Genomic DNA, 17684 nt, shown 5'->3' with positions numbered 1-17684 from the left:
AATACCTTGACTTTGTTGTCCTTAAGCCATTTTGCCACAACTTTGGACGTATGCTTGGGGTCATTGTCCAATTGGAAGACCCATTTGCGACCAAGCTTTAACTTCCTAACTGATGTCTTGAGATGTTGCTTCAATATATCCATATAATTTTTCTCCCTCACGATGCCATCTATTTTGTGAAGTGCACCAGTCCCTCCTGCAGCAAAGCACCCCCACAACATGACGCTGCCACCCTTGTGCTTCACAGTTGGGATGGTGTTCTTCAGCTTGCAAGCCTCCCCCTTTTCCTCCAAAACATAACGATGGTCATTATGGCCAAACAGTTCTATTTTCGTTTCATCAGAACAGAGAACATTTCTCCAAAAAGCATGATCGCTGTCCCCATGTGAAGCTGCAAACCGTAGTCTGGCTTTTTTATGGCGGTTTTGCAGCAGTGGCTTCTTCCTTGCTGAGTGGCCTTTGAGGTTCTCGTTTTAGGACTTGTTTTACTGTGGATATAGATACTTTTGTACCCATTTCCCCCAGCATCTTCACCATGTCCTTTGCTGTTGTTCTGGGATTGATTTGCACTTTTCGCACCAAAGTACATTCATCTCTAGGAGACAGAACTCGTCTCCTTCCTGAGCGGTATGACGGCTGTGTGGTCACATGGTGTTTATACTTGCGTACTATTGTTTGAACAGATGAACGTGATACCTTCAGGCATTTGGAAATTACTCCCAAGGATGAACCAGACTTGTGGAGGTCTACAATTATGTTGCTGAGGTCTTGGCTGAATTATTTAGATTTTCCCACGATGTCAAGCAAAGAGGCACTGAGTTTGAAGGTAGGCCATGAAATACATCCACCTTCACACCTCCAATTGACTCAAATTATGTCAATTAGCCTATCAGAAACTTCTAAATCCATGACATTTTCTGGAATTTTCCAAGCGGTTTAAAGGCACAATCAACTTAGTGTATGTAAACTTCTCACCCACTGGAATTGTGAACTACCTCATGAAGCTGGTTGAGAGAATACCAAGGGTGTGCAAAGCAAAAGGTTTCTACTTTAAAGAATCTCAAATATAAATATTTAGATTTGTTTAACACTTTTTTGGTTACTACATGATTCCATATGTGTTATTTCATAGTTTTGACGTCTTCACTATTATTCTACAATGTGGAAAATAGTAAAAATAAAGAAAAATCCTTGAATGAGCAGGTGTGTCCAAACTCTTGACTGGTACTGTACGCATGTATGTACGTATATCCCCCCCGATTTATCAGCACCCCTACTTCCTGTAGGTATGGGCCAGGCCTACCTGCCCAACTGTCTCTCATCGCTCTTTGAGCAACGTGCCCACTCATCTCGCACACAGAGGTGATACTTGCAAACACAGATGCGCTAAAGTGTCATTCCGATATTGGCTGATATGTTGAGAAAGGCCCGAGGGGGTGTGGTATATGGTGCCTGGATAAAGCCCTTAACCGTGGTACATTGGCCATATACCACACACACCCCAGAGGTGCCTGATTGCTATCATAAACTGGATACCAATGTAATTAGAACAGTATTTTTTATTTTTCATAGGGGTCTGATATCCCACCGTTTTCAGGGGGGGTGGTATACGGTCAATATAACATGGCTAAGGGCTGTTCGTATGCACGACTCCACAAACCCGAGGTGCCTTATTGCTATTATGAACTGGTTAAAAACATAATTAGAACGGTAAAAATAAATGTTTTGTCATACCCGTGGTATACAACCCAGTTTATAATCTCCAATTAAGCCTTTCTTTCTACCACTTTCATACAAAACATATACAGTATATATTCTAAATACGCACATATTAATCCCTCTATCCGATTCCACTCTCCTTTACTACACTCCTATTACCTATCCTCCTCTCTCTGTCATCCCTTCTTTCTCTCTCTCATTTTCTTCTCTGTGTGATGCATTAGTGGGTGTTGTATAAATACACAGGGACAGGCTGCCCAGAGGGAACAAAGGTTAAACACACACACACACACACACGACAGAAGATGGCATGTGCAGGAACTGAGAAGGGAACAGATGGAAAAAGAATGATGTGCTCACTTCCTCACTAACACACACACAGGTTGGTGAGGCTGACCCAGCCACCACAAGCAACCATTACTAGATAATCCTCACCTCAGAGGAAGGAGAAAGTGAGACAAAGGGAGGGAGGAGAAATGGCAGGAAGGGGGAGAGAAGAGGGAGAGAGGAGGGGGACTATTTATCTGAGTCATAGAGCGAGGGGGGGACTATTTATCTGAGTCAGAGCGAGAGGAGGGAGTCTATTTATCTGAGTCATAGAGCGAGAGAGGGGGGGAGACCATCTGAGGAATAGAGCGAGAGGAGGGAGAATATTTATCTGAGGAATAGAGGGGGAGGAGGGGAGTCTATTTATCTGAGGAATAGAGCGAGAGGAGGGAGAATATTTATCTGAGGAATAGAGGGGGAGGAGGGGAGTCTATTTATCTGAGGAATAGAGCGAGAGGAGGGGGAGACTATTTATCTGAGTCATAGAGCGAGAGGAGGGGGGGACTATTTATCTGAGGAATAGAGCGAGATGAGGGGGGACTATTTATCTGAGGAATAGAGCGAGAGGGGGGAGAAGAAAGAAGATGATGCATGATCAAGCGAACGCAATCATGTCATCATTTCTGAAAGGTAGGAGAAAATAATTCTTTTTTTCTCTAGTCTTCCTCCTGCTTTTCTTCATTCTTTCTCTTTTCCCCCTCAATCACTGTGTGTGGAATGGATAAAAGAATGATTTAAGAGTCAGAGTGAGAAAGAGAGGGAAGGAGGGAGGGAGGGAGAGAGAGAAAGATAGAGCCCAGTTCTCAGTAGGGGTTGCAGTTCAAATAAATGGCCTCCCTTTAAAATAGCGAGTGAAAGGAGAAAAAGAAAAAAGATAGTAGGGAGAAAGGGATGAATGAGGAGAGGAAGAGAGACAAAGCAAAAGGAGAAACGGAATGAAAGAAAAGGAACAGGACAAAAAACTAGAGAAAAAGGCATGACGGAGAGAAGGAGACACCACGCACACAAGGCCGGGCCTGTCTACAGTGTATCAGGGCTGTGCAGTGCTCCACTCTATCTAGGTATACAATAACAAGGGTATAATTAAGTGTGCATGATGAAGTTAATGGAGATGGGCCAAAGCAATCCTGGCACCAACACTAACGTGATGAAAAATAATGGTGCCGGGCCATAGCGCTTGCTAACGCTAACATGAATATTCTATTAGCGCATGGCTGTTAGCAGCTAGCGTAGGGGCAACTGGGACAGGAGTTAATTTAATCACCCGTCGGAGCATGGTGGAGCACGGTTAGGACGGGGAAACTTCTTTGTGTGAGGGTAATTGCACAGAAAGAATAATTGATTTGACAATCGCACCCACGGATTTACTGTCCTTATATGGACTGGTAGGGAGGGAGGGTTAAGGGAGGAGGGAGAGAGATCAGGAGAGAAGACAGAGAGTGGCAGAGGAAGAGTGGAGAGGGGGCAGGAGAGAGGAGGGAGGAAAATAGAGTGAAGGGGGGGGGGGGGGGTACAGTGCTGTGACGAGGGGCAGAGGAGCTCTGTATGTGATTGAGGCATCAGGAGAGGAGAATTTATATCTGATCAATGCAGAGAAATTAAATTATGGTTCACACACACACACAATCATATTCTGTTCACCACAGACAGCGAGACAGAGGAGGAAAGAGAGAGGGAGTGAAGGAGGGAGGAGACAAAGCTGAAGCGTGCCAGTAAATGCTGTGGAAGTCATTGATATGAGATGTTTAATTATTGCCAAGAATGAGATTGTTTTATCATGGGGGAATACTGCTGGTAGCTAGGTGTGTGAACGTCTGTGTATTCTATTAGCGATCTCCTGCCGGGGAGGAAATTACCTCTATGTTTAACTCAGTCACAGCAATCGGGCACAATAATGTAGGGTATATGTAGATCAGACAGATACCTGTCTCCTCTCGGGTAACAGAAGAGTAGTTGCTGCAGCAAACACAAGCCATGTAGGACTATCGAGGTAAAGATTGAAGAAATATCAGTGAAAGCGGAAACACTATTTGGATAGTCCATTTGTAGACGCTCTACAGACTATCAGTAACATTTCAACTAACTACCTACTAACCATAACCCTTACCCCAATCACAAATTCAGCAAGCATTTGCTTATCAACAGATAGATTCTCAGCAGATGTTCATACTACCAAATAAAGTGTGCCCGTGAAAGCAAAAGGTTAAGGAAACTAAACTAGGTTAAAGGTGTGGTAACCCAGCAGGTAAGGAGTGTGTAGGGCCACTGTTGTCTGGCCCTATAATCCGAGCAAAGCTTCCCCAGAGAGTGTAATACAGTAATATGTGGTATTACTGCCCCGGGACCAGAGGATAACACACACAACATGTACTTTACAGCTGCACGGGTCTGTGTGTGTGGGTGTGCGTGTCGTCCCAGTCAGTCCACTAATCCAGTCACACCTAGAGTTATCCCAGTCTGAGCGAAGCCAGGGTGAGGGTGTTGTGAGGGTGTGCGTGTCTTCCCAGTCAGTCCACTAATCCAGTCACACCTAGAGTTATCCCAGTCTGAGCGAAGCCAGGGTGTGTGTTGTGAGGGTGTTGTGAGGGTGTGCGTGTCGTCCCAGTCAGTCCACTAATCCAGTCACACCTAGAGTTATCCCAGTCTGAGCGAAGCCAGGGTGTGTGTTGTGAGGGTGTTGTGAGGGTGTGCGGGTGTGCGTGTCGTCCCAGTCAGTCCACTAATCCAGTCACACCTAGAGTTATCCCAGTCTGAGCGAAGCCAGGGTGTGTGTTGTGAGGGTGTTGTGAGGGTGTGCGTGTCGTCCCAGTCAGTCCACTAATCCAGTCACACCTAGAGTTATCCCAGTCTGAGCGAAACCAGGGTGTGTGTTGTGAGGGTGTTGTGAGGGTGTGCGTGTCGTCCCAGTCAGTCCACTAATCCAGTCACACCTAGAGTTATCCCAGTCTGAGCGAAACCAGGGTGTGTGTTGTGAGGGTGTTGTGAGGGTGTGCGTGTCGTCCCAGTCAGTCCACTAATCCAGTCACACCTAGAGTTATCCCAGTCTGAGCGAAACCAGGGTGTGTGTTGTGAGGGTGTTGTGAGGGTGTGCGTGTCGTCCCAGTCAGTCCACTAATCCAGTCACACCTAGAGTTATCTCAGTCTGAGCGAAACCAGGGTGTGTGTTGTGAGGGTGTTGTGAGGGTGTGCGTGTCGTCCCAGTCAGTCCACTAATCCAGTCACACCTAGAGTTATCCCAGTCTGAGCGAAGCCAGGGTGTGTGTTGTGAGGGTGAGTGAGAGTAGTCACATAGTCATGTGTTTAGGCCTGGGAGATGAATTATACATTTCTGAATAGTTTCAACACGGTGTGTTGTTGAAAACTATACAATAAAAGGTGTAGCCCTTTACACTGGTACCCGTATAAGGGTTGAAAATAGCGGACTTGGACACCGGTAAGTGCCTAAACTGTAACGCAGTGGCTGTACAGAAACATGCTATACGTGATGTCAGAGCTCAGGCTCTGTCGCTTCACAGCGCTGTATGGGTTTTGACTGACAGCCGTTCTGAACTTGAGTACCGCGCCCGACTAGAAGTTGCCCCCCATCCCTCCTGGTAATCGGGTAACTTTTGTAACTCTTTTGTTGTCTGAGCGAGGGACATTCTGTAAACCACGAGGACTCAATGTATTTTGAAAGATGAGACAGTGAGGATTATATTATAAATACAGCTATGATGTCATACAAGCTTGCCAAACAAGTCCAAATGTGCACTTCACATTTCCACATCATAAGACTCATGTCAGTGTCAACATTTCTGATCACTATGTTTGATGTACAGTTACAAGTTGACATGGTGTCATATCCTGAACAGAATGAGCCCATTTGTTGTATTGTGAAGGACGTTTGCCACGGACCAACACATCAGAATGCACTCATGACTCCTTTCTATGCGCACCAGATCGGCTTCTCTGAATTGCCTTGTGAAAGCCTACCACTGTAAGATCGTATCTTATAATTTAGCTAGTCATGATTTAGCTAGTCATGATTTAGCTAGTCATGATTTAGCTAGTCATGTTGGCAATAGAACAAGCATTCAAATTATGCCCACCTGACCCAGATTGCGATTTATAATGGGACAGTTTTGGATTGCGCAAACAGTAATTGTGTGCTGGCGGGGAAGCAGTGCTGTGTTCCAAACAAAACAACTACAAGTGTGCTTGCTCTAGCTCCTCAACGGCACAGCTAGGAGAGCTCAAAAAAGCACTGTATAGTTGAAGACACTTCTTGTAGTCATAAAAGTGCATTGAAATTACTTAGACACTGCACACTTTGGAGAGGTTTGTGGCTACTTGGAAACACCAGTTAGACCTCTCACTCAAGCCCTTATGATTATTTTTTATTATATTGCGCCTACCCAACATTCTTATCATGTTACTGAAAGTATCCAGAATATTTTCAGATTTCATTAACAAATGCAGTGAAAGTACAGTAAATGTAAAATGCACATAAAATCAAAACAGTGTAATGGTTAGATTAAGTCATGTGATAGGTGAACTGTTGTGTACCTCACCTTTAGTCTAATCATTTCCACATAGTCTCCCAGTTCCTTTTAACTGCTACCATTATTATGCATTCCATATTTCTTCTGTAAGAAACATTTCAATGTAGCCCTATCCATATAGGCCAATTCCCACGATCGTAAAGGGTTAAACGGTTATTTCTAAAGTTGACCAAACAAAGAACCTGACAAGGCCAGACGCAAAAGAAGGAAATAATGAAAAGCAAGTAAAGAAAGCAAGGCAGAAAAGGGGAGGGAAAGAAAGGATTGGCGTTGATTTCTCACATCAAAGAAAGAGGGGGAAAAACACAAAAGAAAAGAGGCTATAATCATGTTAGCCCTCCTCGCCGCCTCCACCTCTCCTCCATCCCCATCCTGCCATTCCTGCGCCATCCGTCTCCAGAGTGGTCATCTATTGATTACAACTTATATTTACCTCCGCTGCCTTGCTCTTTCGCTCCCTCTCTCTGGCCCTCGCTTTCACACATGCGTCTACACACACACACACACACACACACATACATATTTAATCAAATAAATAAATCTATTCGCAGAGCGACCCTTTCTAATCAAGTGACATCAATCAGAGGACTGTGGGTAAGGGGCCTCCGGAGCGAGCCCAGAGCGTGGTGTGTCGCGGCTAAATGGGTCCGGGAGGAAATATACGCTCCATGTCCTATTAAGGCAGAAGGGCTATCCTTTCATCCGCTTGCCCATTACTCCCCCTATCATTTCCCCAAATCTAAAACCTGTTTTCAATCAACACTGGCAACAGAGTGGCTGTCGGAGAAAAGGAAGAGAGCGGGAAAGAGATGGAGAGCTCTTTCCCTCTTTCTCTCCGTGATTGGAGCATTTTGCATTCTGTGTGTGTACGATTGTGTAAGATTCTCTGTGTCTGTGTGTGTGTGTGTGTCTGTGTGTGATTGAATCCGTCTACGAAATTAGGGCTGTCGACTCGAGGAGCTGAGTGTCCTTAACCCAACCCCCTCATAGCCCACGCCCATCCACCAACGCATGGGTGTGTGTCTACTAGTGATGCGTTGGTCAGCTGTTTGTTCATCCACACCTGACTGACTATGTGATATTTCAAATCTGAGGCCCACATCCGAACCAAACACGCAAATATAGAAAATGTGATGTACAGTCAGAGGCGGAGCAATTTTTGACAGGCCTTTTAGATAGGCCTGTGTTTCTGCTTATAATTTCAACATTTTGGTTGTCTATTTGTTAGTCAACTTGTCTATAACTAGATACATGCAGCTTATCTTCAGTCATTACTTGTTGCCTTCGAATACTAAATAAACCCTTGCTCACCAGAATAATGCCATTAATCGATATAATGAATTCTTCAATCTAGTTGACATTGGTAAAGTTCTTTCTTCACTGCTTCACTCGGACAGCAAAGGGACCGGTGCGAAAATGCAATAAAAAAAATAAAACGTAAATGATTTTATGTGCAAAATTTCCAATATACATCAGTTAGACCAGTTTTAAGGAAATTAAAAGATGTGAAAACTCCCTAACATGTTTTGGCTTGGATGCATATTTTATGATGCTGATAAAGATAGCACCTTTACAGACAGTCCCTAACCACGCATTCATTCTCTCAAAATGCTGAAAGAAAGAAATCATTCTGCAGGAGTAAATGTTATATTAGGCTATGTGAGAGGTTACAGACCTAGTCAGTGTCCAGATTTCAGACGACTGTTCCATTTAACCATCTGAACATTAGCCTACAGTTCCCTCGACATGCCATGTTAAAGTCCCCGTCGTGTGACTTGAATTTATATAGCGCCTCACAATCATCACATATGACATAGCCGGCACCGCTATCATGCTCTTTTACCACTTCACCAAATCGTTCCCAAACATTAAAATACTGTTCTGGCCCTCCTATTTATTTTCATCTGTCCATTTTGGAGCTTTCCTCTTATTAAATTAAACTCCGATAGTCTTTTCTGCCTCAGTGGATCAACGTCAACTTTTTCTGATCCCAAAGCATTTGGCAATTGGTGTGTATTTAGCGAGTGTACAGTTCGGCCCTAAAGCGTAGGCTTAGCCTGCGCACTAACGTCAAATAACAATAATAAACATTTTTAATGTAGCCTATAGATAAGAATGATATATATGGATTTTTTATGCATTGTTTTCTCTATTCAACCCACCTTTCATCCACCCACCCTTCATCCACACAATATTTAATGTCCCTAAGCCTGCCCGCCAGGCGGATTTAACAGCGGGAACTGTGGGTTATGAGTCAACCTGCGTATCACTAGTGTCTACACGTGAGTGTGACAGTCACTACAATAAACTGTATGTGCGTCTTAATACATAGGCCTCTAAGATGTATGTACAGTCAGTGGGTGTCAATTGTAATATTGATTGAATGCTAGTGTGTGTGTAGTTTTACTTCTCTCGTCGCTCTGTAGTACTTTGCTGACAGCGTACTCCCAGTCGAAGATGAACCTGTAGTAGCACAGCTGGGTGTACAGGGCTTTCTCAGAGTACTGTGGAGAGAAAACACACATTACTACACACTCATCAACAGGTACTGTAGCAGTCAAACCTGTAGTTTGTCAAATGAGAGAGAGAGAGAAAAAAAGAGACTGTTCCAAGCCCCTTAATCCAACCCCAGTGTTACTAGCACCCAATGTGCTCTGATAATATACAGGCAACTGCCAAAATAATGGAAATGCTAGTAAATTAGGGATATGAAGTGTTTTGAAAGCAGGTGCTTCCACACAGGTGTGGTTCCTGAGTTAAGCTATTAACATCCCATCATGCTTAGGGTCATGTATAAAAGTGCTGGGCAGGTCATTATTTTGGCAACCATAGCTGTGCCCCCATAGGATGACAATACCCCCATCCGCAGGGCACGAGTGGTCAATGAATGGTTTGATGAGCATGAAAACAATGTAAACCACCATATGCCATGGCCATCTCAGTCACCAGAACTCAACCCAATTGAACACTTCTGGGAGATTCTGGAGCAGTGCCTGAGATAGCGTTTTCCACCATCAAATTTCTCATGGAAGAATGGTGTCGCATCCCTCCAATAGAGTTCATGACACTTGTAGAATTGATGCCAAGGTGCATTGAAGATGTTCTGGCTCATGGTGGCCCAACGCCCCATGAAGACACTTTATATTCGCTTTTACCTGTATTTAATCAGATGTCATAAAATATACTGTCTCAACCTCCACCTCTTTCACTTTCCTCCCACATTCTCGGACCATGCTCACATCCCTGATCCTCCTATTTCCATCTCTCATCTATTTACATCTCACCATCCACCTCTCAGGGAGCATGACCAATAAAGCCGTAGTTTGGTTTGTTAATTTCAGCAACAATTAACTCTAGTCGCACGCCTGAGAGAGAGGCTGAGATAATGAGGTAGTGGGTGAGAGCGAGAGAGAGGGAGGTAGAGAGGGAAATGAGGGAGAGGGAAGAGAAAGGGAAAGAGATCTGATCATGTGTAAATCACCTGGCTTATAGTTTGTTGTGATAAGGTTTTTGAGAAAGAGGAGAGGCAGCTGAACAACAGCCTCCGTCAATGTGATTGCATGAGGCCATTATCACAACGCTAATTACACTGACTGTTACATTCAACTACAGGACACCCCCATAACTAGCATCAGGGGTATGTAGTATGTTATTATTATGATGCGTATATGACAGTGTTAGTATCCGTAATGCCTGTGTCCGCGAATGGATTGTGTTTTCAATGTCTATGAATGAGTGTGTGTAGTGTTTAACAAGTGTGTGAGTATGCATGTACACCACCATTCAAAAGTTTGGGGTCAATAAGACATTTCCTTGTTAAAAAAAGAAGAAGCAAATTTCTTGTCCATTAAAATAACATCAAATTGATCAGAAATACAGTGTAAATATTGTTAATGTTGTAAATTACTATTGTAGCTGGAAACGGCAGATTGTTTATAGAATATCTACATAGGCGTACAGAGACCCATTATCAGCAACCATCACTCCTGTGTTCCAATGGCACGTTATGTTAGCTAAGCCAAGTTGATCATTTTAAAAAGGCTAATTGATCATGAGAAAACCCTTTTGCAATTATGTTAGCACAGCTGAAAATTGTAGTTCTGATTAAAGAAGCAATAAAACTGTCCTTCTTTAGACTAGTTGAGTATCTGGAGCATCAGCTTTTGTGGGTTCGATTACAGGCTCAAAATGTCCAGAAACAAAGACCTTTCTTCTGAAACTCGTCAGTCTATTCTTGTTCTGAGAAATGAAGTCTATTCCATGTGACAAATTGCCAAGAAACTGAAGATCTCGTACAATGCTGTGTGCGACTCCCTTCACAGAACAGTTCTAACCAGAATAGAAAGACTAGGAGGCCCCAGTGCACAACTGAGCAAGAGGACAAGTACAGATGTCTCACAAGTCCTCAAATGGCAGATTAATTAAATAGTACACGCAAAACACCAGTCTCAGTGAAGAGGCGACTCTGGGGATGCTGGCCTTCTAGGCAGAGTTCCTCTGTCCAGTGTCTGTGTTCTTTTGCCCATCTTAATCTTTAATTTATTTGCCAGTCTGAGATATGGCTTTTTCTTTGCAACTCTGCCTAGAAGGCCAGCATCCCGGAGTCGCCTCTTCACTGTTGACGTTGAGACTGGTGTTTTGTGGGTACTATTTATTGAAACTGCCAGATGAGGACTTGTGAGGCGTCTGTTTTAGAGGTCGATCGATTTATCGATTAATTAGGGCCGATTTCAAGTTTCCATAACAAATCGGTAATCAGCATTTTTGGACATCTATTGTGGTTGATTACATTGCACTCCAAGAGGAGACCGCGTGGAAGGCTGACTACCTGTTACGTGAGTGCAGCAAGAAGCCAAGATAAGTTTAATGCTAGCTAGCAACTTATCTTATAAAAAACAATCAATCTTAACATAATCACTAGTTAACTACATATGGTTAATGATATTACTAGTTTATCTAGCTTGTCCTGCATTGCATATAATCGATGCGGTGCCTGTTCATTTCTCATAGAATCAGCCAACGTCGCCAAACGGATGATGATTTAACAACCACATTCGCGAAAAAAGCACTGTCGTTGCACCAATGTGTACCTAACCATAAACATCAATGCCTTTCTTTAAAATCAATACACAAGTATATATTTTTTAAACCTGCATATTTAGTTAATATTGCCTGCAAACATGAATTTCTTTTAACTAGGGAAATTGTGTCACTTCTCTTGCTTTCCGTGCAAGCAGAGTCAGGATATATGCAGCAGTTTGGGCCGCCTGGCTTGTTGCGAACTGTGTGAAGACCATTTCTTCCTAAGAAAGACCATCATCATTAATTGCCAGAATTGTACATAATTATGACATAACATTGAAGGTTGTGCAATGTAACAGCAATATTTAGACTTAGGGATGCCACCCCTTAGACAAAATATGGAACGGTTCCGTATTTCACTGACATAATAAAAGTTTTGTTTTCGAAATGATAGTTTCCGGATTTGACCATATTAATGACCTAAGGCTCGTATTTCTGTGTGTTATTATGTTATAATTAAGTCTATGATTTGATATTTGATAGAGCAGTCTGACTGAGCGGTGGTAGGCAGCAGCAGGCTCGTAAGCATTCATTCAAACAGCACTTTCCTGCATTTGCCAGCAGCGCTTCGCTGTGCTTCAAGCATTGAGCTGTTAATGACTTCAAGCCTATCAACTCACGAGATTAGGCTGGTGTAATGTGAAATGGCTAGCTAGTTAGCGGGGTGCGCGCTAATAGCGTTTCAATCGGTGACGTCACTCGCTCTGAGACCTTGAAGTAGTTGTTCCCTTTGCTCTGCAAGGGCCGCGGTTTATGTGGAGCGATGGATAACGATGCTTTGAGGGTGACGGTTGTCGATGTGTTCCTGGTTCGAGCCCAGGTAGGGGCGAGGAGAGGGACGGAAGGTATAATATTACACTGGTAATACTAAAGTGCCTATAAGAACATCCAATAGTCAAAGGTATATGAAATACAAATGGGATAGAGAGAAGTAGTCCTAGAATTCCTAGAATAACTACAACCTAAAACTTCTTACCTGGGAATATTGAAGACTCATGTTAAAAGGAACCACCAGCTTTCATATGTTCTCATGTCCTGAGCAAAAAACTTAAACATTAGCTTTTTTACATGGCACATATTGCACTTTTACTTTCTTCACCAACACTTTGTTTTTGCATTATTTAAACCAAATGGAACAGGTTTCATTATTTATTTGAGGCTAAATTGATTTTATTGATGTATTAAGTTAAAATAAAAGTGTTCATTCAGTATTGTTGTAATTGTCATTATTACAAATAAATAAATAAATAGAAATCGGCCGATTAATCGATAACGGCTTGTTTTGGTCTTCGGTGTTGAAAAATCATAATCGGTCAACATCTAGTCTGTTTCTCAAACTAGACACTAATGTACTTGTCCTCTTGCTCAGTTGTGCACCGGGGCCTCCCACTCCTCTTTCTATTCTGGTTAGAGCCAGTTTGCGCTGTTCTGTGAAGGGAGTAATATACAGCGCTGTACGAGATCTTCAGTTTCTTGGCAATTTCTCGCATGGAATGGCCATCATCTTTCAGAACAATAGACTGACGAGTTTCAGAAGAAAGTGCTTTGTTTCTGGCCATTTTGAGCCTGTAATCGAACCCACAAATGCTGATGCTCCAGATACTCAACTAGTCTAAAGAAGGACAGTTTTATTGCATCTTTAATCAGAACTAGTTTTCAGCTGTGCTACCATAATTGCAAAAGGGTTTTCTAATGATCAATCAGCCTTTTAAAATGATAAACTTGGATTAGCTAACACAACGTGCCATTGGAACACAGGAGTGGTGGTTGCTGATAATGGGCTTCTATACGCCTATATAGACATTCCATAAAAAAATCTGCCATTTCCAGCTACAATAGTCATTTACAACACTAACAATATTTACACTGTATTTCTGATCAATTTGATGCTATTTTAACAGACAAAAAAAATGTGCTTTTCTTTCAAAAACAAGGACATTTCTAAGTTACCCCAAACTTTTGAACGGTAGTGTGTATATGTACAATTGAAGTCGGAAGATTACATACACTTAGGTTGGAGTCATTAAAACTAGTTTTTCAACCACTCCACAAATTTCTTGTTAACAAACTATAGTTTTGGCCAGTCAGTTAGGACATCTACTTTCAGCTTAACAAGTAATTTTTACAACAATTGTTTACAGACAGATTATTTAATTTATAATTCACTGTATCACAATACCAGTGGGTCAGAAGTTTACATACACTAAGTTAACTGTGCCTTTAAAGAGCTTGGAAAATTCCAGAAAGTTATGTATCGGCTTTAGAAGCTTCTGACAGGCTAATTGACATTATTTGAGTCAATTGGAGTTGTGGATGCATGTACCTGTGGATGCATTTCAAGGCCTACCTTCAAATTCAGTGCCTCTTTGCTTGAAATCATTGGAAAACCAAAAGAAATCAGCCAAGGCCTCAGAAAAAAAATTATAGACCTCCACAAGTCTGGTTCATCCTTGGGAGCAATTTCCAAACGCCTGAAGGTATCACGTTCATCTGTACAAACAATAGTATGCAAGTATAAACATCAAGGGACCACGCAGCCGTCATACCGCTCAGGAAGGAGACGCGCTCTGTCTCCTAGAGATGAACGTACTTTGGTGTGAAAAGTGCAAATCAATCCCAGAACAACAGCAAAGGACCTTGTGAAGATGCTGGAGGAAACGGGTACAAAAGTATCTATATCCACAGTAAAACGAGTCCTATATCGACATAACCCGAAAGGCCACTCAGCAAAGGAAGAAGCCACTGCTCCAAAACCGCCATAAAAAGCCAGACTACGGTTTGCAACTGCACATGGGGACAAAGATCGAACTTTTTGGAGAAATGTCCTCTGGTCTGATGAAACAAAAACAGAACTGTTTGGCCATAATGACCATCATTATGTTTGGAGGAAAAAGGGAGAGGCTTGCAAACCGAAGAACACCATCCCAACAGTGAAGCACGGGGGTGGCAGCATCATGTTGTGGGAGGGCTTTGCTGCAGGAGGGCCTGGTCCACATCACAAAATAGATGGCATCACGAGGTAGGAAAATTGTGTGGATATATTGAAGCAACATCTCAAGACATCAGTCAGGAAGTTAAAGCTTGGTCGCAAATGGGTCTTCCAAATGTACAATGACCCCAAGCATACTTCCAAAGTTGTAAGGGGGCCTACAACCCTGACTCAGTTACACCCGCTCTGTCAGGAGGAACGGGCCAAAATTCACCCAACTTATTGTGAGAAGCTTGTGGAAGGCTACCCGAAACGTTTGACCCAAGTTAAACAATTTAAAGGCAATGCTACCAAATACTAATTGAGTGTAAACTTCTGACCCACTGGGTGATGAAATAAATAAAAGCTGAAGTAAATCATTCTCTCTACTATTATTCTAACATTTCACATTCTTCAAATAAAGTGGTGATCCTAACTGACCTAAGACAGGGAATATTTACTAGGATTAAATGTCAGGAATTGTGAAAAACGGAGTTGAAATGTATTTGGCTAAGATGTATGTAAACTTCCGACTTCAACTGTATGTATGTATGTATGTATGTATGTATGTATGTATGTATGTATGTATGTATGTATGTAATGGTCATCTATGACCATGCGAGACACACAGCTGTTGACCCACGATGCACTGCCTGGTCAATAACTAACCATGAATCCCATAATGGATCCTTGGTTACCGTTGCCAACGCAGAGCACACACAAACTAGCCATACACACAAAGTCGCACTGGACTTGACTGACAGGTGTCGAAGAGGCGTGGCTAAAGGTGTTACAGGTCGTTATTGAATTTAGAGCACACACAACCACACACGCACAAACGCCTCGTCATTCGGCTCAGTGCTTTGTTCTTGTACTGACACCATTTCAATTTGCACCACAAATCTGCTGCATTTTCAGCCTGGCTGCCCAAAGAGCAAACCAGCTGTGAAATTGCCTCTCTAGGGAGCGAACAACCCCCCCCACAACCTCGCTAACTACCCCCCTCACTCAATCTGCACAAACACACCCATATAGTAGGTGCACTTCCCTTTCTCATGCAAGTGAACCTGTAAAGTATGGGCTGAGAGGGAGAGAAACAAGGGGAGAGAGAGAGAGAGAGAGAGAACAGGGGGAGAAACAATTGTGGGAGAGCAAAGAGGGGGAGTGAAAATTGAAAGGGGATGAAAGGGAGAGAAAAAGGGGGAGATAGCATACAAAATGGGTCTAAATAGCTAAACCACAGCCAACAGTCTAAAACAGACCACAAAAGCCCACACAATAAACTGAACACGGTAAAATGACCCCCCCCCAAAAAAACTACAATTAGTATTCTATTCAGACAGGTACTGAGAGGTCAATGACTACATGACAAAATAAGTGTGTAACTAAGACAGTCTCGTGCTCAGTATGAAATTCAGCCATCACTAGTACTAATCAATAAACACTGGAGCTACATCTAAAGGTTACATGCCATACACTAAGTGTACAAACATTAAGCACACCTGTTCTTTCCATGACATAGACTGACCAGGTGAAAGAAATGATCCCTTATTGATATCACGTGTTAAATCAACTTCAGTGTCAGGTTAATGATTTTTAAGCCTTGAGGCATTGTGTTTGTGTGCCCTCCAGAGGGTGAATTGGCAAGACAACAGACTGGTAGGTGGTAGTGGGTGCCAGGTGCACCGGCTGGGTTTTTCATGCTCAACAGTTTCCCATGTGTATCAAGAATGGTCCACCACCCAAAGGACATCCAGCCAACTTGACACAACTGTGGGAAACATTGGAGTCAACATGGGCCAGCATCCCTGTGGAACGCTTTCGACACCTTGTAGAATCCATGCCCCTGAGGGCAAAAGGGGGTGTAACTCAATATTAGGAAGATGTTGCTAATGTTTTGTACACTCAGTGTATATTCCACCTAGACACTGCTAACCTGCAGATCCAGTTGACCCCTTACACACACACACCACTGTAGCTGCAAGAGAGAGGAGAGAGAAATCACTGTGTAGCTGTGCGTTGTGATATCTGATAGGGTTTAACTCAGACGTTGTAGCGTTGGGTTGAGTTCTCCTAGCGATCTGCTTCACAAGCCTCCATAATGAGTCAATATATGTAAATCTTTACTAGCCAAACACTGCAGGAAACAAAGACATTTAACTGGCGCTCCCGCTCGCTAGCGCAGCCCTGCACCAATGGGTAATTTCTCCCCATTCACAAGGCATAATTGCCTGCTATTTGAAGATATTCATGCTCAATTTTTGAAATTAATTTCAATTGGGGGGAAATGTAGAAATGTCAGCTTCAGTGAAAGGGATTTGATTTCAATTATCCTCGCTCAAAGGCCCTGTGATTTCCAAATACACTTAAGCGAAATTATGACAAGAATTTTTGTTCGGTGAATTTCAGTGTTTAAAGAGCGATTAGGCGATAATGGGGCGGCTTTGAGCCGGGAGTGAATGCAGCCGTCTCCCTCTGAAAGGCACTCAATTATCTCTGATTGCTCCAGCTATAATGTATCAAATAGAGATACCTGCTATTGCCGTAATTTGTGTGAAAATTAACATGCTGCAATTTCCACTAGAGAGGAAAAAAGAGCTTTAATGGGCGCCTGAACGTACATCAATAAAACTGAGGGAGAAAGAGAGAGGGAAGCAGGGAGAGAAAGATAGATAGGGAGAAAGACAGGGAGGGAGAAAGAGGGAGGGAGTGAGAGAGAGAGGAAGAAAGAGGGAGGAGAGGGACAGGAGAGAGAAAAAAAGAGTGGGAGGGGACTGAGCGCATTGGCTAAACCGAAAATGAAAGGGAAAAAAGAAGCGATAGAGAAACAGAAAACTAGAGAGAGAAACAGAAAACGAGAGAGAGAAACAGCACATCAGATACAAAACGAAAGCAAGGGAGGGGGAGATTGTTAAAGAGGGAGAGAGAAAGAGAATTTAATTTACTGAAAATATTACAAATTGCACCTGTGCATAACTCCCTCAAATTACTAACCAATCAACAAGAGTGGCTATTACTCCTCTATTACATGGAGATCAGAGTGAGGA

The 17684-nt window shown here is 42.9% G+C and overlaps 1 protein-coding gene across 2 annotated transcripts in view; it reads right to left on the bottom strand.

Annotated features, from left to right (window-relative positions):
- pola1 (polymerase (DNA directed), alpha 1) overlaps nucleotides 1–17684 on the bottom strand; it is a 90347-nt gene that overhangs the window by 8814 nt on the left and 63849 nt on the right. For both annotated transcript variants that reach the window (XM_029626536.2, XM_029626537.2), the window contains exon 36: nucleotides 8995–9091. In XM_029626536.2, the coding sequence (XP_029482396.2) occupies nucleotides 8995–9091 (97 nt within the window). The remainder of the gene's footprint in view (nucleotides 1–8994; nucleotides 9092–17684) is intronic.

This window comes from Oncorhynchus nerka, linkage group LG22, assembly GCF_034236695.1.
Source record: "Oncorhynchus nerka isolate Pitt River linkage group LG22, Oner_Uvic_2.0, whole genome shotgun sequence".
NCBI lineage: Eukaryota > Metazoa > Chordata > Actinopteri > Salmoniformes > Salmonidae > Oncorhynchus > Oncorhynchus nerka.
This window is presented reverse-complemented; position numbering and strand designations above follow the sequence as displayed.